Source organism: Pleuronectes platessa, chromosome 9 (assembly GCF_947347685.1).
Source record: "Pleuronectes platessa chromosome 9, fPlePla1.1, whole genome shotgun sequence".
In the NCBI taxonomy this organism is placed as follows: Eukaryota; Metazoa; Chordata; class Actinopteri; order Pleuronectiformes; family Pleuronectidae; genus Pleuronectes; species Pleuronectes platessa.
Genome location: NC_070634.1, coordinates 24,489,701 through 24,512,424, shown reverse-complemented (window position 1 = coordinate 24,512,424; position 22,724 = coordinate 24,489,701). Strand labels below are relative to the sequence as shown.

Sequence of the window (22,724 nt, the reverse complement as noted above, 5' to 3'; positions counted from 1 at the left end):
TTACTGTTCCCGTCCCAGTCCCCTGTCCTCCACAGAATGTGAAGTACAGCGGCAACGCCCAGTCGGCTGTTCTGTCCTGGGACGCATCACTGTTTGCCTCCACGTACACTGTCTACAACACATCGGGAGGAGGGCGCGTCGAGCTGTGCAGCACCACGACGCTCTCCTGCTCGCTGACCGACTTCAATTCCAGCGCCACTGAAGTGACGGCGAGCAACGCTGAGGGAGAGAGCAACCCCAACGGAGCCATCACAGGTCAGACGCAGCTCAAATACATCTCTGTCATTTCATTCAGTCAGTTTTCTTACAGGAGATTACACCCAGTCACCAAAGTTACATAGAGCAACAACAGACGGGTGAGGAAAACATTCTCCCTTTTACAAATCAGGGAACCATCAAACTCATTTTGAAGCTGCTATTGTAAGGTCGCAAAGTTGCATAGTGTTGCTTTCAGATGGGGATGGAAATTAAATTGATACCAATACAAAGCATCAGTATTTGATTGGGCTTCAATGATGGAAAACACTGATCAGAATCAGGTTTATTGGCCAAGTAAGTTTGCACAAAGAGGGAATTTGACTCGGTAAAGTGGCTCTCAGGTGCTTACACAGAATACACATCACAAAAACAAACATAACAAAACAAAACAAAGCAAAACAAAACAATACAAACAGTCCGAGCAGTGCGACGGTCTAAGAAAAGAAGTGCAGGTGTGCATATTACAATTATCCAGTGAGGGTGAAGTAAGTAAACATAATTAAATATAATTATAATATATATTATATATAATATGATATAATTCCGGGAGTAACTGTTGGTTATTATAAGGATCCAGAGTTATTGCACAGTGCCAGAGTGGGTTGGCTGTTCAGTAGTGAGACGGCGAGGGGGAAGAAACTGTTTTTGTGTCTGATTGTCAGCAACTGAACAGCTAAAGTTCTTCCGCCACTGCAACATTTAAACAATATTTGATTTAACTTCCACTTCCTTCTCCTTTTATAACGAACGTTTCTCCTCTTCCTCAGGTCCAGTGGGATCTCGCAGAAGAAGACATGTGCGGGAAACTCACAACAATGGTAACTACACGTCGTGTCCTGACTCGCTCTTGTCTGCTATTCAACAACTATTCATGTATCGCCCATCTCTCTCTCTCCCTCTCTCTCTCTCTCTCTCTCTCTCAGATCTTGAATCTCCGAAGGTGCTGAAGGTTTCAGTAAGTGGACTTTCTGTTTATGTGAAGTGGACGACGGTGAAGAGTGCGACCAGCTACAAACTCAAAATTCAGGACCAGAGTGAGATGTCAGTGGAAGTGAGAACCGTGGAAGGGGATTTTTACCAAGAGACTGATCTCAAGCCCGGCACCACCTACTGCATCCAGGTTGCGGCCAAAAAAGATTCCACCCAAACCCCGTACTCCGCCCGACACTGCAGAACCACCGGGGCCTCCGAATGATGTGGCGCGGATCAATCTACATAAACACTGGACTCAGCAGAAACACCACAGCACTGGTGACACTGCATGTTTGTCTTGTCTGTTCTGTAGCATCCATAACAGATGTGTAACCAATCAATCTCTGAGAACTTTAAGGGGATAAGTGTAAAAAATAAAGTAATTACAACTGAATAACAGAATTCTTCTCTCTGGGGTTCGTCTTACTCAATTGCATTATGATCAAACCTGAGGAGCACCTTTTAAATTTGAATGCTTACAAATCTTTGTTAGCAATAGCTTGTATTCATTCTCATAATTGTGGCCGGTATCATAGCTGTCTAACAACGTATAGCAGAAATTATATATTTATCAAAAATGTTTTTATTATTAGATTCTTTGGATGATTGTGCAACTAACAGAAGGTAGTGTCAACCGATAAACAGATAATTTATCCAGCAATGTTTTTAAAACCATGCAGTATATTTTCTTTCAAGATGTCAATATCATTAAAACACCCCTCTGTAAAAACATCAGTGGTGAATTCTTTCATTTTTTATTTTACTTTGTGTGTGACTGTGTTTAATCTGTCGAGGGCGACAAATACTGATTATTTTCATTGTTGCTGAAAATCTCAGTGAATGTAACACAAATGAGGAATGGTGAACAAACATCAGTGTGATTAATAACTGCATAAAATCACTTATAACACACATATTCAGTGTTTCTGCGAGAGAGCAGGAGGCTTGATATCAAGGACACTTTAATGGGTAGTTTTCTCGCTAATATCTTGGTTATTTCTGGAGGTTTGAGTTATGATTTTTCGGAAGAACTTCTTATCAACACTTTCAACTATCTGTGCTCCATGGAAAATATTTTTACAATTAAGCACCAATACTCAAACCCTTCAGTAATGTTCTGTATTGGTCACTGGTGTTTTCTCATCAGAGCTCTCAAGTCTTGGTCCTAAACTTTGATTCAAAATTATATTAATAAGTCAAAAAACTGAAAACCATATAGGCCTCACTGAGCCTTCACTGAGAGGCCAATCTATATATTGTATCATTTGGGCTAACATACAAATAAACCAAACCATTTACTTCATTGGCATTTAAGCTGAGCTATCCTTAATAATAATAATAATAATAATAATAACAATAAAAACAACAACAATACTAATCATAATAACAGTAATTGTATAAATAATAAGGATAATAATAACGGTGATACAAAAATATGATTAATGCTGATAAAAATAATTTTAACAAAAAATATAAAATACAGATCTGGGTTTTCCTGAGATATTGCGTTCACAAGGCAACACAATTAGTTTTGCGAGGTCGCAGTGACCTTTACCTTTGACCTTTGACCATCAAACTTGTATCAGTTCATCCACATGTCCAAGTCAACGATTGCACGAAAAATGTAAGAGGTTCCCTGTTGACAATTTTGAGATTTCGTGTTCACAAGGCTAGAGACAGAAAACACACCTGGGACATTTCTAAAAGCGACGTCACTGGGGGGTGGACGGTGGATAACAGCGCCCTCCACCGGGCGGAAGACCTACAGTGCACAGCTCCGGGGTCAGTTGGAAGTGAAGATGGAGCCGCTGTTCAACCCGCCGCTTCACCGGCAGAGGCACCAGTTCGTCGTCGACTTCGTGAAGAGAAACAAACCTCGAAAGGTTTTTCAGACATTTTTTTTATCAAACAACCGCTTTTTAATGTAAACACGTTAGCATCGAAGCTAACGTCAGAGCTAGCCTTCTCACCCAGCTAGCTAACGTCATCACCTGAGCTAGCTAACTTCGTGACAGCATTTGGTTCAGTAGCTTCTTCAACCTGGTTTAACTGTAACGTGTGTTGGTTCCTCTGGTTGGTTTCATCTTGTCCTGGTCCCCAGGTGCTCGACCTAGGCTGCTGTGAGTGTAGCCTCCTGAAAAGACTCAAGTTTCACCGGGAAGTTCACCTCCTGGTCGGCTTGGACATCGACGGGACCAAAGTCAAGAAGAAGATGTGAGTCCCGTTTGTAAATAAAATCATTTAGTGATTCATTGTCTGTCGTGGCTGAATAAGAGTTGTGTACTTCTGGAGTTAATACGTGTAGTATATCATGGAGGTGGTTACTTTCTCTAGGATTTAATAATGTATAAATACAAGTAACCGTTTTGCTAAATGATGTGTTTACATCTACAGTTTTATGCTCAAATAATTGATGTCGTCGACTTTTTTAAGTATTGAGAAGTAAACAAACATCCATGTTATCAATAGATGAGAAAATTTGATGATTCTGTTTATTTTATGAATAAAAAAAAAGAGGAAATGAAATATAGTGAACTGAGGCGCAACAGGTAAAAGACAGGGTTCCTACTGTCATGAAAAACCTGTAAAAGTCATGGAATTGTAAAATGTTTATTTCCAGGCCTGGAAATTGCTTACAAAAAATAAAATCCCCAAAGTTTTGGAGAAGTCATGAAATTTGTTATATTCATATTTTCGTGTCTTTCATTTATGCTGAGTTTTAAATAATTCGTATGCTTTAAAAGAAATGCACTCAAATTATAAGCAGGTATACGCTCTCATACTTATTGAAAAGTTCGGTGGGGAAGCAGGCGGGATAATGCACTATACAAATGGAAAAGTACATGCCATGGGTTACAACAGACAAAGACCTCAAACTATTGTCTCATTCATTTGTGTCATTTAAGGTAAACTTAATGCTTTGAAATTCTGATTGTTAGCTTTAATACTAAATTGTCACTTTTTCATGTATACACTGAGATTTCACAAAATGTTTGGTCATGTAAATATGGTTTAAAGTTATTGAAAAGTAGCCGCGGCCTTATAATCTGCTTGTATCTTCTTTCAGGCACGAGTTAGCTCCTCTATCCACCGACTACCTGCAGCCGAGTTACGATCAGCTGTGCATCGAACTGTACGAGGGCTCGGTCACAGAAAGAGATGCTCGCCTCAGAGGATTTGATCTGGTGACCAGTATAGAGCTGTAGGTTCCTGTTCAGGTGCTTCGACGTTTAACCTCCTTGCATTCATCAGTATTAATGGTCTTTTTTCTTCTATTTTCGTATTTTAAATACTTTTCCTCTGTGTCTCACTTTCTCTCTGTGTTGATTTCTCCTTTCTGGTGTTGTCTCTCCGGATGTCTCCAGCATTGAGCACCTCACGCCTGCTGACGTGAAGCGGTTCTCTGAGGTCGTGTTTGGTTACATGACCCCGGCGGCCGCCATCGTCAGCACCCCAAACTGTGAGTACAACCCCCTCCTCCCCGGACTGAGAGGCTTCAGGCACAGTGACCACAAGTTTGAGTGGAGCAGAGCAGAGTTTAAATCCTGGTACAGTACGCTCTTTTACTTTTGAAATGAACTGAACACCTACCCATGCTGTTAAATCTCTTATTGAATGATAATGACCAATCATCATCCTCAGGGCTCTGAAGGTGTGTTCGCAGTTTGGTTATGAGGTGGAGTTCACTGGGGTCGGACAGCCAGCGTCAGGATACCAGGAGAGTGTCGGCTTCTGCTCTCAGATCGGGGTCTTTCGCCGACTCGAGCGAGGAGATGACAGAAACACGTTGGGTGGTGCCGATGCAGAGGAGGTTTATTCCTACAAGCTTGTGAGTATATTGAATGTGTTGGACCTCCTGCTGGCTCAGCTGTTTATGTGGCACCTTTCTTGCCTAGCTCACATTACATTAGATTCTCCTGATCATCTGATCCTGTGATGTGAGAGAGAGAGAGAGATGTGTGGATGAGCTGTGAGAATGCAAGAGTTGTGTTTATCTCAATTTCCATGTAATTGTGTAAAACTAAAGTAACACAAATTGACCAGAGATTAATAGAGTGAGTTTCTTTAACAGCAATTAACGGCAATTTTTAAAGCTTTACTGATCTCTGCTGGTAACCCCTGTGAACTGCAGCGAAGGTCTGGACACCTATACCTCAGCCAATCACAGACCTCCCGCAATTTGAATAATAGTCAACTAGGCCTGCAGATTAACTCGCAGTGATCCCAGTCTCTTAGGTGAGATGTTTTTACCTGATCCACTAGATGTGATATGATTGGTTTCTGTGTTTCTGTGTCAGCTGTGCAGCATAAACTATCCCAGCCTGTGTGACAACAACATCTTGCGGAGGGTCCTGGTGAGCGAGGTTCTGTTTGGGGCAGAAAAACTGAAGAGTAGGTGGATGGAGAAGAAGAGTGGTGAGGGAAAGGCCTCATATGCACCGATTGAGACGGAGGAAGGAGAAGAGAAGCACACAGGTGGATATACAGTGTGTTCTTAGTACAGGTGCTTTTTGATCGACTTGATGCCCCTGCAAAATACATATTTGTTGTCTTTCTTTTTCAAACTTCACACCTACAGCCTGCAGAGAGGAGATGAGGAATGTAGCAGCGCAGTGTGAGAGAGGAGCGTCAGAGGACCAGGAGGAAGAGGATGAAGGAGTATGTTGGACACATTTCCAAAGCCGACAAGATTCCTGCACATCACTCAGGTGTGTTTCTTTAAAAGGAAGTTAGGTGGTCGCATGCTGACTCAGAAGTTTGTGGTAAACAGATCATAACCAGGACCTGGACAGAATTCACACCATAATGTTATCAGTTCTTTCCTGGGTCGTGCTCCACCTCCCCACAGAGTTTAAAGGAAATCTGTGAAGTAGTTATCTAGTAATCCGGCAACAAGACAAACAAACAGCAGTGAAAACAACCGCTTCACCTCCTGCACTGTATTTGATTACAGAGCTTTGTGTTGTTTCAAAGCGTCAAATCTCACAGCATCACAATGAGAATACAGTTCTTCAATGTAGTGGATCGTTGACGTCGTGCATTAAAACGTGCATCACATTGGCCTCAGTGACCGATTCACATCCCTGTTGCTTTTTCTCACCTGTGGTAGGTGTGTGTCTGTCCCTCTGGATGTGCTGTGGTCCTGCTGCCCCAGAGTCAGCACCCTCAGTGGAAGTCTGGGTAATCTCAGACGTCTGCTGATGGACGAGCCCGATGTCGAACTGACCCAGGATGGCGATGCTGTGCTTGTAACTTGCCATGAACAAGGTACTGTGGTCATTTGATCCATTTAGTTTGATCCTTTCTGAACGTGTAAAACGTTAACAGAAGGGAATGAATGTATTAATAAGACGTGTTAATACAGCAGATTGGTAAAATGTTCTACTGTTTAATCAGGAGCAATTATTCCTTTTAAACAGAAATAGTTAATTGACATTTTTCATAATTACTGATATCGACTAATATGATAATTTGGTTATATTTTATGATTTATTGCATTTACATCAAATGTTTATTTTTGTAATTCAAATTCTATATATTTGGCTGTATTTGTGTTTTCTTTTAATTTACTAAACCAAAATTATGGTAAAACTGTAAAATATCAAGCCTCATTAATATTAACAAGCGTGGATCCGTGTGTTCTCGGTCCCCAAAAATCCATATGTCGGGTTTTAGTGAACAAGACAGAATGTGAACTTTGTTTGCTCTACAGAAAAGTCCACAAGGCAACTTCAACCCATATAAAATGCAGTAGTAAGATATGTCCAGCAGATGTCACTATTTTAACTGCACATTACATCTAAAGTGGTTTCATAAAGCTTTCCACAACTAACACAGCTCTTAGAAAAACAAAGCATAATCAGCTGACTTTTCTCTGTGACACCTGAATGATTCTGTGGTTGTGACGCTGCTCTGTCATTTGTGTTTTGAGACCTTGACGAAGAGGAGGCTCAGGACGATCTGGAGGACAGCGGGTACGAACAGGCCAGCAGGCTCCACTCTGCCGCTGCAGAGCAAGAGGACAACTGGGAGGCAAGTGTTTGACCTGGAGGACAAAGCTTTTGTATCCAGGACAAAGTTGTTCTCTTGTTCGGATTCAACAAGGCTTATTGAGACTGCTACTTTTTGTTTGGAGTATGCGTCCAGTTGCTAAAGAAAGAATATTTAATTTGGCCTTTAAAAATAAATGTATTGAGTGAAAAGCAACTTAAACCAACCAAATGTAATAATCACAATAAAACTGTGAGAAGATGTTATTATTGTAAATGATCTGAGCTTAACGAAGTAGATCTCCACACGCAAAGAGGCTTTTACAGAGTTTTATTCAGTGCAAGGTACACATTAGAAGCATCCAGTACACTTGTTAAGGAAGCAAATGTTGGTCAAAAATACGAGTCTGTAACAGGAAACACTGGACAGTGTCAGAACAGAACATCACTTTACAGGAGAATACATATTACAGTTTTATAAAGACAACAGCTTCACAGAAGAGAAGAAGCAACCATGTTTGTAACAACATGTTAGGTACCAAGATGAACATACCTGCGTCACACAGGTGTAAGTGATCTGATTCCAAACAAAAACAGAGTAAATATAATGTGATATTTGATATTTGGTAGCCACACACTTAACACTGTCTTAACTATGTAGTGCTGATGCCCCCCCTCCCAAAAAAACAAACAATCTTTAGCAAAAATATTGGCACAATATCAGCGATGATGATATTCAAAAACCAAGAAGACGATATCTTAACACAGGAACATTTAAACCATGCTGAGAAAGAAAAGAAAACACACAGAATGAGAACATTGATTTACAGTAACACACTGAAGTTCCAGCTTTTAACAGTACGTGATGAGAACAGAATGACTTGCTACATGCTAAACAGGCGAAATCCTCTCTTCAGTGTGGAAATATCAAAGTTAAAACGTAGCACAGTATCAAATTAAAAAGAAAAGATGACGAGGCAAGTTCTGCACGCTCGCTAGTGGACGTCGTTATCATGCAGAACGTAGAAACGGAACACGGACGTATAGTTAAAACACCATACACTGATGTGTGCAGATATCGATAGAACATGTATATAGTTTGTCTAGAAGAGGGAGTATCTTGGCTCTACTGTGGGTAATGACAGAAGATTACAGATGGAGTGCAGTCTGTTCACGAGTTATAGTGTGTCTAAGGTTATCAGTACAGTTTATGCATAGGCCTGACGAGGTCCCAGGTACCGTCAGTGTGTTGTGTACTTTGGCTGATTCGCTCTTAGTCTAACAAATTGTTCACTTAACCCCATATTGATGCAAATCCTCTGCATGCGTGACACAATCCTCATATTGATGTTGTCGTTAGCCTCGTCTGCAGCACTAAATGTTAATGATCTGCTTGATATTTTGCTAGGAGACACACACACACACACAGAAAATGACTGCATTACTCTGGGTCGTATCTTTATGGCAGTGGATTACTTAGTTACTAGTCCTTCATTGTACTGTACGCACTACAGTATTTATCAGTCACACTTCATGAAATCGTTGTTGCATCACAGGGTCTTTGACTTGTTCACTGACGTTAGCGTCCCGGTCATCGGGCGAGCTCAGATGTTAGGAAAGCGTGGCCAAGCGTAGGTATACGTATTGATCATAGGAGATCCTGTTCTAGTAAGAGATACTCCGATACCGATATACAGGAATCAGCAAGAACGCACGTCTGTGTCCTAATCTGACACCATGTTTTTAAAGGTTATTAGTTTCACCTAGATGAAAGTGCAATTTCCCTGTTCCTGGAAGTCACTTCTTCTTCACTGCTCAAAAAACAGCAGTCCCGCTTTGCTGCCACTGGCAAGTAGTGTTTTTAGAGAGGCAAAGAAGAGGGGATTTCTGGTGTTGTATTATATTTGTTTAGATGGCAAAGCACATTTTTATATTTTGGTCTTTGACTTAAAACCTTGTCACTGCATTTAGCCTTTTATACGGCTGAGTAATACTGCAGGATTTACTAAAAACAATCCGTTGCTGATAAGAACAGAGACTTCTGTTATTATAAGTAAGCAAATAGACTTTATCTCCCATTTTTCAAAGTACCAACAAGCATTTCTCACAATAGATCCTATATCCCTCCACTCATTCAAGATACCAGGATAACTGATACTACTAACAAAAGTAGTCTTATCATATAGCAGACGCACAACCACACACACACACACACACTTCGTTCACACAGCTAAAAGCTCAAGTCTGACGCCTCGTCTCTGTAGTAAAATATTCTCACCTTCAAAACACTAAAAGGTGGATTAAGGTTAGTGCCAGCAACTGCAGCTTATAGGCGAATATTAAATAGAACGTCCCATTTCAGGAGGAATTCTCAAACGAACACGGACACTAAAGGAATGTATTGAAAACGGATGGTGGGCTCCTCTACAGAGCAGATTCCCTTTGTTTGAACTATGCCACTCCTTCAATAGACATGAAACGTTTATCTTTTTCTTCCAGTTCCCAACAGTTTGAGTTCTGTTTAGATGCCGGGCGACACAGTTTTACCTCAAAAACATCGAACATCTACATCCCGAACGTGAGGAGTGAACAAATTCTGTTACATACACGTTAAATGTCTTAAACAATCAGGTCAACGTTTCATTTACATAGATTCACAGCTGTTTATATTGAGATGATAACTGCCCACCCCCCGCCTGTTGAAAATATCTAAAAAAGGAAGCTACTATGTCATACAGCTAATATGGACACAGGAGGGCGCTGTTGTTACTGATCAGGTAACGAGCTGTAGGAATGGAGATTGAAATGAACTCAGCCTTGTTTCCATGTTTTGGATGTGAGTCTGTCAGTGAGGCTGTGAGGCTGCAGGTCTAACGCTTTATCACCACCTGCTCGTATGCTCCGGCACCAACCCTGCGAGGAAAGACATGAGGATAACATAAAGAGAATTATAGAGGAAAACTAACAACTTATTACGCTTCTTATTTAGTCTTTTGTCCCTTCTTAAAATGTTTCTTAAACTGCACTTAACCAATAAACCATTTTTCTATTTAACATCTGATATTCTGGTCCATCTTTAGTCAGTCTGTGGGTGTTCCATCGACAAAAAATGTACAGTGGTATCCAAAAAGTTATTATAAGCTAAAATAGTAAGATAATGATTATACTAGACACCAGCCCCTATGCTCTAGAATATCAGCCAAAGTTGGACATGTCCTCCATGTTCAGCTAATTTAGCCCCAGAGGAACAAAGCACGTGGCTTCAATTCAGTGAACATCTCAAGGTGAGTGAACTCACCTGGTGGGAAGGTGATGGCTCCCGAGGGCCGTGCTTCCTCCAGGCCCAACAAACAGACGCAGACCTTCCTCTGAAACAGACAGTTGTAGAAACGTTCAGTCAGTGGAGAGCGACAGCGTCCTCCTATAGGATTCCTCTCATGAGGAGCAGCCAGTTGCTAGGCAATCTATAAATAATCATGTATTGACAGCAGCTTTCTTCTTCAAGCTTTGAGCAAGATGAGAACTTGGAAGGAAAACAAAGCGCCGCTCCTCGAAGTACAAACTCTGACTCATGGGGGCGACAGAAAACTGTCATCTTAATAATTGTGTTATGTGAACTAGCTGTGTGCTAAGCAAATAAGTCGAACATCTTTGGGTTTTGACATCACTCAGTGCAAGACTATGACCTAAACAATATAAATTATTACTGAATTTATAATTGTATAAATAGGAGAAAAGTCTCAAATACCGAGACCTTTACTGCAGGTTGTGTTATCTCCATGTGGCTGTGTAAACAGAGCTTCAGTGTGTGTTTTACCTTCAGCACTTGAGTCCAGTAGGCTCGGTGTGAAGTCTTGACTCTGAAGAATTTTTTCCACCACATCGTCCGCATCCACCCGCGTGTCGTCCATCCTCTTCAGCTGAGACTCCATGGAGTCTTGTTTCACTGGATGTCTGACGGGAGGATACAGGAGAATCATTCTGTGGCCATTTGACCTCTAATGGTTTCCACTGCAAACTGGAAATGGTGTTTGTTTAAGGGAGATTATGGTCAAATTATATCAATTGAGATTGATAAATGTCCCTTTATTATTTCTATTAAGTTAAGACAGATTTTTGCTCCTGAATTAAGTTGTGGTTTTAAAGTTATCTTTTTGTTGCAGCCGCTCACTTGTCATTACTTCATTATTACTTGAGTATTCAGCACTGATCGGTTAGACCACACCCATCTGCGAACTTGGCTTTTATTGAGATTTTAACTACACACCTTTTAAAGAGTGTATCTTGCACTGTGACATGGTTATGGTAATTACACTGGTGACGTCAAACATTTGTACATAACAAGCTGTTAATGACACCAAATAATGATCCATCCACTTAACTTTGTCCTTGTTATCGACACTAAAAGTTAGAATGTTTAACTTATTGACTGCCCTCTCGTCGTTAAATAGTTCTACCACAATTATTAAATCCTTTTTTATTTTCCTGCCAAAACGTCCTCGTACTCACCTGTTGAGTCGTTCACAGGATGAGGCGCTGTGTACCGGTGTGCCTGGTGGGTTACTGGTACCAGTGGTAGTTGTGGTGTTAGTGGTAGGGTCCGGGTGTTCGGGCAGCGCGGGACAGGGTCTGGAATCTCTGTCCCGGTCCTCGCTGGGTTCTGGGATGCTGCCAATGCCCGTTGAGGCGCTGCCCACTGAATGGTTTCTCCGGTGGCTGAACTCTGACATGCTGGAGGAGCGGGAGTGACCTGTACTGTAGCCTGCCAGGGATGGACAATGGTTTCAAAACAATACAGCAGCACTTCTTAAACAAATCAACAATATGCAAGTGTTTTATCTTCAAAATTACTTTGACGGTTCACTGACTTGGAATTAGGAAAATGGGCTAAAAGACTGCTCAATATTTATTTACTTGTAAATACTCGTATTTTGTTTTGACCACTGGACAGGACATTGAATACCAGCCTTTATTAAGTTTACTGTATTTGCTACAGCGGGAGCTTCTGGTTCAGGGAGCAGAGGATCATTGATATTTTCTTGTCTACATGAAAACCACTTAATCCTTCCGACACAGGGCCAACAGAATGAATTACCATGTGTAGCTGCAGAGGGCGCTGTTGCCTAGTAAAGGTTTCATGGTGTTGCTTTAAACGTTACGCCATGGGAGTGCCTTGACATTTCAAATTAAACCAGCCTTAGAGTACCTTCTATGCAAAGTGCCTAGAGATAATGTCTACTATGATTTGGATCGTTACAAATAAAATTGAATAAATTCCCTCTCTTTAAATCAGTAAATACTGATCTTTGACCAGCTCTGCTTTATTTTGCCATCTCTTCTCGCAGCAGGCTGATTTAACATATTGTCAATAATGTTAAGTAGCTGTAAACGATATATCCGAAAGATGTAATGTAATATCACCTGCTAATGTGACATGTTCAGAATATTACTGATGTATGCTGCTATGCCAGTGGACTAATCTGTATTTGAATCATATGTACTCAAGAGTCCAATTATTGCTTCAATAATTAAAGATAAATGTAAATGATTAACTACCTAAACATCACAAAGAAAAAAAAAGTAGCTATCCTATGAACCCGGTTTCCACTTGCATTGCGTTTAATGATTTAGCACTTCCACACCACACGTGCTGCTCATGTCTGCAGCCATTTAAAACCAAAAGACCTCATTTCATCACGGCCACAGAGGAGCAAACTTCACTCACACTGTTATGAAGCTCGAATGACCACAACAAGAGTCACATGATGTGGCAGGAAATACATTTGCACATTTAGAACGAGACGACTGCATCTCTCCACTTCCTGTGATCTCTTATTACAGTCATCTGATCAGCCTCTAATGGAAACTCGAGCTTCAGGTCTCAACTGCTCTGGTGGAATGACACTGGAAAATAATTTCATCAGTCAGATGGTTTTGATAAACATCTTCTCCTTTAAAAACGATTTTAGGTTAGTTTAATATATTTTAAGCTATGAGTTGCTGATATTTTAGCAATAGTGTTCTTTAGATGTGGGGTTTCCCTACCTGAGAGTTTGGACTGTTGGCTGGCGTAGCTGGAGGTGCGGGAGTGTCCGAAGCCCCCCAGGTCATCAGACACAATCGGACACTTCCCTTCACGGCTCTCTGCGAGATCAGAAAGAACAGAAGAAGCAGACGGGATGAGAAAGGTCAACGTGCATCTTTTAATTAGGCTTCCTTTTGTATTCAGGAAGAAGCAATTTATTTAATACCCGGCACATTCATCTGTTTGTCTGAAGAGAAAAATATCTTGGTTGACTGTCATCAATTAAGATAATTATTAATTAATTCTCCATTTTGTATCTGCAATTTCATAATTATTCCCTGGGAAATTGGTGAAGTTAAAAACATGTTGCAATGTTAAGGGAGTGATAAAACCAGTTCCTGGATCTGTTCCTTAGTTCTTGGCTCTTGTCCCAACTTTCCTCCAAGTTTTGTGGAAATCCATTCAGTAGTTTTTGTGTCACAATCAAACCAACCTACCAGCAAAAAACTGACTAATTATCACTTTCTAACAAAACCACTGATTCTTATTGGAGTTATTCTTGGCCTATTAGTGGAAGAGTGGAAGTTCAAATGACTAATAAATCTATGTGTGAATATCTCATCCGATTATTTTTCCATTCCTACTTGTCTTAAAGAAGACGTGAGCACATTTTTTTCTCTAATATATCATAAAGGACCAAACCTCCCATTTGAGTTTATCACACACCTGCACAATACAATCATGCACAATGAGGCCGACAGGAAAGAGCATCGTCTGCAGCAGACAACACATGTAGTGTGCACACGCAAAAAACGCCCCCCCCCCCGACAGACTCACAGAGCGTCCTATTTTTAACCACGTGAGAGCCCACAGGGTCGGAGCAGATTGTAGCTAACCTAAAAGAGAGCTAGTTTAAATTATACATGAAAGAGCCGCGCTACACTCTGCAGCATCCAGGAGGAACAAGCATTCAACACAGAGATGTGCTCACACATGAACACACACACAGGCAAAGAGTGAGGGAGCGGAGCAGAGGGGAGACAAGTGTAGCAGAAAGCGACAGCTGCAAATATTTTCATAATAGCGGAGGGCAGATAGGCTGCATGAAGCAGAAGAACATTGTGCTGGAGACACACAAGTGCATAAACATGAATAATCACATGAGTTATGAAAGGAATATCTGCAGCTTAATTTAAGAACTTCATAAAGTTATAGTGACATCATGAGCAAGGCATGTGAAGCTCTTAAACTTTTCTATATACAAAACTTTAAGGAGCAGATCATGTTATCGAAGTTGTGCCTCAGTGATAAAGAACAAGTGATTAACATGTGTACACACACACTGCTACGGGCCAACTCACTTTGTCTGTGTCTGATACGTGTATGGAACCAGTTTATCACTGGGAGATATTCTATATAAAAAAATTTTCATTTCTGCTTCTGTCGCTTGTTCAACCGCTCCCCTCCCATCACTTGCTCACAGTGAACCCAACTGGGAATCCCCCTCTGTGTTCTCACATCGGACGCTCCTGTCTTTCAGATTATCTGCAGACTCTCTCCGCCTCGGTATAAAGTCTGCAGATAATCCGGAGCCTCTCACTCTCACATTTGCGTTCACACATGCACCATCTCCTCCAGATAAAATACAGAGAATCTGCAGACATCAGTGTTTGTCTTAAAGCAGCTTTTTTTAGGTGTACTTTAGGTTTCCAGCCAGTCGCTAGGAATATGTCTCAAGTCAGTAACAGAGAGTGGATCAGGAAACAGTAAGGGAGCAGCTTCTTTTGTTTCAGCAGTCTCAGCAAACACTCCACAAAGCCAAAGCGTTTCTTTTACTAGGTCCCTGTAAATGTTTGGAAAAGCTGATGGCATTACTAAGCAGAGCAGAGGAGTGTAATGTGGCGTGCTCGTCTCACCAGAAGAGCCTTTCTGTGAGTCTCCTCCCCTCCTCTCCTCCAGCAGGCTCTCTCCGTCACCCTGGATCCCTATCACAGTGGCTGTGGAGGGAGGCCTGAGGACAGAGGACAATGAGGCTTCACTTTCTTTCTTATGTTTCAATGTGTCCATTATTATTATCACAATAAAAGCTTGATTAGTCGAAGGAAAGAACAATCGGGCCTTGAACTTTAAACATTTAGAATAGCATTGAGCTTAGCATTTAGCTGACGGTCCATCCTGAAAAATAAAACAAGATACAGCTTTAGCCATAAACATGCAGGCTACTGAGTCATTTCTAGGTCAAATTTTGCCCTTGGGTTAAGCAGCATTTATCCCTCTGTACTGAAACATTCATTGAATAACTAAAACCCTAATTATACCAAAGGGACTAGTACTGATGGGACTACTCGTCTGATCAGCTACTTGGGATTTCATAATCCTGTAGTTTGATTCCCATGAAACTTAGTCTGACTTAGTCTGAAAAGCCCAGTTTAAAGAACCACACCTTGGAACAGCTCCAACACAAATATAGTCAGCAGCAGATTTAATGTCATAACTTTGACAGTGAAGGATTTTAAAAGAATGTTTCACAAGAGAGAAAATGTATCTAAAGGTCGACTGTCATGCAACGACATGAGGAAGTCATGAAATCAGTCTGAGTGAAATCCCTATTTCATTCACTTTTTCTTTTTTCAGTCAAACCACATTTGCAATTAATTGAGTTTATAAAACCTATTCAGATAGTGAGATGTAAACTGATTGGTGATGGCCATAGACTATAAATAAAGATGGATGACGCGTCGCCACAATCAGCTTTCAGCCGTCAATCCTGACGCTTCAACAACAGACTTAGCACAACATGTAAAAGGCAGTTATGTCAACTTACGTTTTAAAACAGGGATCTCCTGACATGAGCTGTGTACTGATTACAACCTATGAGAAGGAAAAGAAGATTATTTGTTAATATATTCAGATTTGACTTAAATTCACTTTTCTATTAGCATTTCTTCTTATTTCAAAGACAAAGGAAAGGTGTTCTGGTTTGAGCAGAGCTGTCCTGAGCTGCTTTCAGACATAGGCTTTTCATCAGGGAAGGTGAATGTGTGAACACAAATGTCCAAGTGAGAGGCTCTGGGTTGTTTTCAGATGTTTTGTCACACATGAGGGGTTGTTGTGATTTATCAGGTAATGCAGGATATAAAGGCAGGAGAACAGTGAGGTCCCAATCTCCAGCTTCTTTCGCACAGAGGACACTAGTCTTCCATAATTGTTTTATCTCTGGCTGCAGTCTAATGGACGACCTGGGCACCTGGCCAGTGAGGTCAGCGATGCTCCATGCTTATGCAAAAAAACAACTTTGCCTTGGCTACCTCCCAGTTGAGAAAAATACTAGGCTTGTATTCAAAACAGCAGGGTATCATGTTGAAGAAGTCAAACCCTGGTGTTTTGGTTGCCTTATCTTAGCTCCAGCATTACCTTGAGAATGGAGTTATCCTGACGTGTATTTTTGGTATCGTAGCCTTCCAGCAGACATCTGCGGGTTGTGTTCCCTGAGCCCGCAAACTCTGCTAAATTCAGATCTGCAAAACCAAGCTGAAAGAGAGAGAATGGGGTGAACTTTAGTTTACTCTCAGGACACTGACCGATTGACACTTCAGAGAAATTAAACAGTATCAACACAGCTTCTGCAATTTGAATATTAACAGCTAAAGAAGACTGTGCAAGGTTTAGAGTGCTCAGTAGATAATCACATTCTAACAGTTAAAGGCAGAGCACATGATATAATGAGCCGACCTGCAGGCAGTGAGAGCCATCTGTTTGCTACGGGCTCACCAGGCTGGCTACATCAATATGGATGATTACTGTAAATGTAGGTGACCCGGGTATGGGGGTTGGATAACGGAAGTGTGTGAGCCTATTACCTTTGCATACGCCTTCCCACCCTTCAGCTCCTGGAGACGAGAAGCACAAACATTACAAATTACAAATGTTACACAAAAGTGTCAAAGCTTCATTTAAGCACAATTTAAATTAATTTAAAAAAGGTCAATATCTGTCTGTCAAATGTGTTTGAAAGTAGACACAATTAAAAAAATACTTGGGATATACTGTAATATGTGATTAATAATTAGTATGGGCGGTATAAATAGCCACAGCCGGCAGTTGGACGTAATGACAAACTGATGATTAAGAACGTTTCTAAATCCGAGTGGAAATGAGGCTCGTGCATGTGCACAATGATTAAGATTTACAAAAAGAACAAGGAGTCTGCATATCTGTCTCGCTTTCTGTTTTAGTCTCTGGAGTATCTGAGACTAAACAAATAGATCGCTGTAGCTATCTACAGAGATCTATTTGTTTAGTCTCAGGAACAGAGAGGATACACAGCATGTGTTTCACCAGGGAGGCTTGTTCAGGCTCATCCACTTCCTGGTTTATGTAACATGACATGATTAAAATGCACAGAGCACATTCAATTCTAAGGATAAAGGTTAAAGGAAAGTATTTTCCCTCTAAAATCATTTTTTGTAACTAATAACAGAATTTTTTTTACACTGACACGATCATTGGAGTTAATTTTTTTAATCTTTCTTGTTGCATCTTTAACCCGATATCGCTTTTTCATGTGCAAAGCATCAGATTATGGATTTTAAGTCATGGTGGAGTTCAGCAGCTGTACCTTTCTGACAGATACTCGACACACACAGGGGTCCAGTACACCTGTCCCAGCGTTGGCGCTCATCTTACAGGGGAAAGAGAATCGCCTCCTCCATCGAACGCAGTTGGCCTGCACCGGCTCCCTGTGACAGGAAATCATAAACACTTATTTCAGTACAAGCTATGGTCGTCAGACTGTTGCGTGTTTGCTGAGCAGGGGCTGAACAACTTGTATCAGATCATGCTTTCAGATTGAACAGACAGAAATAGAAACATGGCAAGGTGTGGGATTTCATTCCTCAGGGAGCTGGATCATTAGAGGATGTCACTGTTCAAATAACTGCTTCACGTCCTGTATTTGCAGTTTGAACGACTCACACTGTGATTCACTGTTTGGCTCGGCATCAGAATCCTAATGGATCACATACTGCACATGTGGGAAAGGATGGTTGTTAGTGTGAGAGACACTTAGATCCTCACTCTTTCAGTCCTCAAAAACCAAAGCATTGAGTATTAGAAATCATCAGTATTGGAAAGTATCAATCAATAATTCAAACACCTTTCATTCAGGTTAGTGCAGATAAAAGTACTTCAGAATTAACTGATGAGCGAAAACTTTGACGGAACAAATACTGACAATGAAAAACAGTAAAATAGATTTTGGATTTTTTTTCATTTATCTATTAGTCAAAGTATCTTATCGGAAATTGTTTTATTCCCTAATGTCAGTAACTTCATCAGCCCTAATCATCCATATCGGGTTCTACCAAACATCTTCCTGCCTTGTTTCTTGAGGTTTGCAGCAGAGATCACATCTCTAATCTATCAGATGAAAACCACTTGGGATGAGTGACTACGGGATTAACAATCCTAGCATCTCATCCCTGCTTAAACCTATTGATTCAAACTGCCAATAAATACGCTTGTGTGTTCATCCTCCCATTCTTCAGACCACCTAATAAAAGGAACTAATAAATTCACCTATTTGTTTATTTAACTGCTGAACCAAACGGTTAAGGCGCTGGGTGTGGCCTGTTCCTAGCAAAGGAGTGAGAGACATCCATCCTCCAGCAGCTCAAAGTTAAAGGGATTGCAGGCTGTAGCTTACTCTCGGTGAAAGGAGGAGATGAAGAGTGTGTGTGCGTGGGAAGCATTACGATACCCAGATGGCTTCCCTTTCACTGGCGTCGTCTCCTCTCCCACTCACCTAACCAACTCCCTTCTGTCAAGACGGCCCACACGACATTCATTCCAGCCCATTCTGCTGGATTTAAATTCAACGAGTTTCTTCTCTAAGACACTGGGTCGGAAAATGATGCATCAAGTGTTTGCTTTTGAAATTGGGACAAAAAGATCCACACGCTGATGGCGTCGTGCAGAAAATGTTGCAGAGGAAGATGTGTTGTTGACACGAGACTTAAATGATTAACAGGGTGTTGGGGATTAATGGTAAGGATGGGCAGGATTGACTGGTTTTTGTTACACAACAGCTTCACTAAAAAATAAAAGGCAGCAAATGTACAACGGACGTTTTACAAACACTGACTTCATCCTAACGTCGATGAAGATTCAGAGATGGAGCTCCCGGCCAGATGGACACAGCATGGTTCTGAAAAATTCAGATTTGATTACATGTACTATAGGTCACAACCCTTCTCAGCGCAGCAAAATCCTATTAGTGAGTGTGAGCACTAACCAAGCCCAGCCATCTCGTCTCTCTACTGTTCATGTGTCAGATATGTTTTTAAACCAAAGCTGTTCCCCCTTTAAAAGCAGCTGCTGTCAGACTTCAAACCAAAACTTTCATAAGAACATGTTCTCCTACATCTGTTTAACGTGAATTTGCCATCGGCCCCTAAATCCATATCGGCCAGACTGTGGAGAACATCAAGTCTCAATTCATCCACGAGACGTTTTATTTTCAAAGAAGCAAACTTATGAAATTGGTAAAACTTGTTCAGGGTTAAAACAGTGACGCATCCCCGGTGACAAACCCGACCAAAGGAAAAGAAAAGAAGTTTATAGAACAACACTTCTGATGACTCAGGGGATCGTCAGAGGTCTCACAAATCAAACTGCTTCGGGAAAATGTCATTGAACGCTCCCACACGTGAAACAAAAAAACACAAAGAGCTGGAGAATGAAACACTACTGAAGCAGAACAGGTTGTTTTAATTATAGCGAAAACTTCAATGTCAGGGGTTGTGGGATAAAACAGAACCCCCTGAATTCCTCCTGTTACATGTCTGCTCAGATATGTACAAAGAAAACTGCATACATGTTAAAACGACCCTGATGCCATGACCTCAGATGCAATCTGATTCAGTACGTCCGGCACACTGGACATTTCTATTTGTCCATTTTATAAGAGCTACTTACTCTAAAGCAAGCAGAAGGCCTGTTATATCATCAGGGTGAAGCCATTTAATCCCTGCAGCCTCCCTACATAACAATAATTTCCCCTTCATCCAGTGCTAGGAGCCGGTCTGATTTATGAGTGAACGCTTGAACAGGTGAATGTCGTGGCTTGTCTCAACTTGACTTTAATAACAGCGTTATCACGACACTGCTGTGGACCGCAGGGAGACACTGAATAACGGGTATAAGTCATTTCCTGTCTTTACCGGACAAATTGGCATCTACTGAAAATCCCTCACGGTGTCGGCAGAACACCGACAGTTGTTCTGGTAGGTGACAAACACCGTGTCACTCTCCGATGAGTTGTCGGTGTTTAAAACAATATTAGCTAGTTTCTCCGGTTTGAGGCTTTTCTTGGTCACAACATGATAATCAAATGAAAAGCTCATTGCTCTGTGGGGAATAATCTCATTCCAAAGCACATTTACCATCATCCCAGTTGACATAATATCCCATCATGAGATGGGAGTCTGTCCCTCTTAACCTTATTTCCTCCTTGCTTTTGCTTTCATCTATTCTTGTGTCACATTTGTTGCATTTTTAAGTGTCTGTGTCCCCTGATCTGATTCTAACAACACAGTTAAATTATTCATGTTTATTTATGATATATTGTAAGGTGTCATTGACCGTTCAGAAAGGCAGTGAGGTATTAGTTATTATATTAGTGTAATATCCGTGTAAAAAATAGCCAATAGTGTTATTACTACGTTTTTATATCCCCTTCATTGATTTTTTTTCTTTAATTTCTTTTTTATCGGTATTTTTAAATTGCTATTATTACTTTTAAATTGTATTTATAGTATTTTCCTTGTCAGCCATTGTATTTGTATCGTATTACTTTCAGCTCATTAGTCAATTGTGAAGCACTTGGAGCTGCAATAACCTGCACAGTAGGTCCTATAAATGAATTTGCTCTTTTAAACAGGAATTAGAAAGGCAGTGAGGTATTAAAGTTATTATAATAGTGTAATATCCTTTAAAAAAATAGCCAATCATTTTATTAATATACGTTTTCATACCCCCTTCATTGATTTTTTTTCCTTAATTTCTTTTTTAAGTGTACTTTTTAATTGCTATTATTTTTAAATTGTATTTATAGTATTGTATAAGTATCGTTTTTTCCCCCAGCTCATTGGTCAATTGTGGAGCACCTAGAGCTGCACTAACCTGCACAATAGCTCCTATCAAAATGAATTGGCTCTGTTACACAGGACGTTTCTCCCAGAGCAGATGGGAGGAGGTATTATCTGAACTGTGAATGACTTGTCAGGGTCACACAGTCCATGCACCGGCCTGATCAGCGCCACTCGATGACAGGTGGATCAATCAGGAGGACGGTAAATGATGAATGAGACCACACAGGGGCCACTGAAGGGCAACCCGGGACACTATCGATCCAGCAGCAGCTTCCTCACAAGAGCCACATTTAGCTGTGTGCAGGTGATGGGACAAACCCATCAGCTGATTGCACACAGCCCGGTGAGGAGGCTGAGGTCGACCGGGAACATGAAGAAGATGCTACTGAACGTGTTAATGAGCATTAGCATCATTAGAAGACATATTTCGAGCGGGCTATGCTACCATTTGTATAATTCTGCCTAGCATTAGCTTAGAGTGGAGAGGGGATGTTGAATCCGAGCTACAACACGACAACTGACAGACATTAGCTGGTTGACGGCAGGTTAGTGATGCCCCCTGCTAGGTGGCTGGGGGGTTTAACACGAGCTAACTGGGCTAGTTCAACTACTTGACCCAGGTTTAAAACTGAGCTGGTTGTACTGGTTTACAGAGCCTGGTAGTTGAGGGGTTGAATTACCGGGAGGACTCCTCGGAGAAGCCGCCGTCCAGCAGCCGCACTTTACAGAAGAGGACCCCGTTGACGAAGGGAACCGACGACAGCTCGTCCAGCTCGAAGTCCACCTTGAACTTGAATTTCTTCTTCTTCATCATCATTAGATCCATACACAGGCTCAGTACTGTGGAGAAGATGCGCCGGCGCCGCCCGTCGCTGGCATCACAGCCCCATGGTGTGGAGACAGCACGGACACGGTGGTTGTTGTGTTGTGTTGTGTTGTGATGGTGTGGTGTGTTGTGTTGTGTGGTGGGAGGATGGCGAAGACGCTGGGGACAACTGTGACATCTGAAGGGACGAGGGAGAGCGACTTCCTGTCAGGGATTTTCAAATTAAAAGGCATTTGACAGACATAGTCCTGTTTTTAGACAGCAAGACATCACACACACTTTGCAGAATGTAAAAATCTGAGACTAAACATAATTCACAATATTGACAAACGTATTAGGACACACATCTTTCAGGGATGATTCATTAAAAAAATGAAATATATGTTAATATAGGTTAAAAAACGATACATAATATAAACATAGAAAGAGAGGTGTAATGTACATGATATCTATAACTACAATTTTCTCAAATAGCACTTAATTTCTTTAAAACATATTAAAAT

The 22,724-nt window shown here is 41.1% G+C and overlaps 2 protein-coding genes across 2 annotated transcripts; one reads left to right on the top strand and one right to left on the bottom strand.

Moving 5' to 3' along the window:
• The first annotated feature begins 3,029 nt into the window (after window positions 1-3,029).
• Window positions 3,030-7,275, top strand: henmt1 (HEN methyltransferase 1). The gene is made up of 9 exons (XM_053430803.1): window positions 3,030-3,113; window positions 3,332-3,444; window positions 4,298-4,432; window positions 4,596-4,778; window positions 4,873-5,059; window positions 5,529-5,717; window positions 5,851-5,939; window positions 6,341-6,498; window positions 7,163-7,275. Exons 1-9 carry the CDS (start codon window positions 3,030-3,032, stop codon window positions 7,273-7,275), a joined length of 1,251 nt encoding a protein of 416 aa, XP_053286778.1.
• Window positions 7,276-10,055: 2,780 nt separating this feature from the next.
• LOC128447776 (protein FAM102B) lies at window positions 10,056-22,389 on the bottom strand. The gene is made up of 11 exons (XM_053430101.1): window positions 22,076-22,389; window positions 17,864-17,984; window positions 17,106-17,135; window positions 16,660-16,776; window positions 16,070-16,116; window positions 15,162-15,256; window positions 13,266-13,364; window positions 11,730-11,982; window positions 11,038-11,174; window positions 10,519-10,588; window positions 10,056-10,133 (listed from the first exon to the last, which is right to left on the bottom strand). The coding sequence occupies exons 1-11, from the start codon at window positions 22,219-22,221 to the stop codon at window positions 10,091-10,093; spliced, it is 1,158 nt and encodes a 385-aa protein (XP_053286076.1). The 5' UTR covers window positions 22,222-22,389; the 3' UTR covers window positions 10,056-10,090.
• Between the last annotated feature and the right edge of the window lie 335 nt (window positions 22,390-22,724).

Excerpts from the sequence above, each read along its gene's own strand:
- henmt1 (XM_053430803.1), top strand. The coding sequence starts at position 3,030 with ATGGAGCCGCTGTTCAACCCGCCGCTTCACCGGCAGAGGCACCAGTTC. Across the intron at positions 3,114-3,331 it reads AGAGAAACAAACCTCGAAAG|GTGCTCGACCTAGGCTGCTG; the intron begins GTTTTTCAGACA and ends CCTGGTCCCCAG. Across the intron at positions 6,499-7,162 it reads TGTAACTTGCCATGAACAAG|ACCTTGACGAAGAGGAGGCT; the intron begins GTACTGTGGTCA and ends TTGTGTTTTGAG.
- LOC128447776 (XM_053430101.1), bottom strand. The coding sequence starts at position 22,221 with ATGGATCTAATGATGATGAAGAAGAAGAAATTCAAGTTCAAGGTGGAC. Across the intron at positions 16,117-16,659 it reads AGGATAACTCCATTCTCAAG|GTTGTAATCAGTACACAGCT; the intron begins GTAATGCTGGAG and ends TCCTTCTCATAG. Across the intron at positions 13,365-15,161 it reads CTCACAGAAAGGCTCTTCTG|AGAGCCGTGAAGGGAAGTGT; the intron begins GTGAGACGAGCA and ends CTGATCTCGCAG.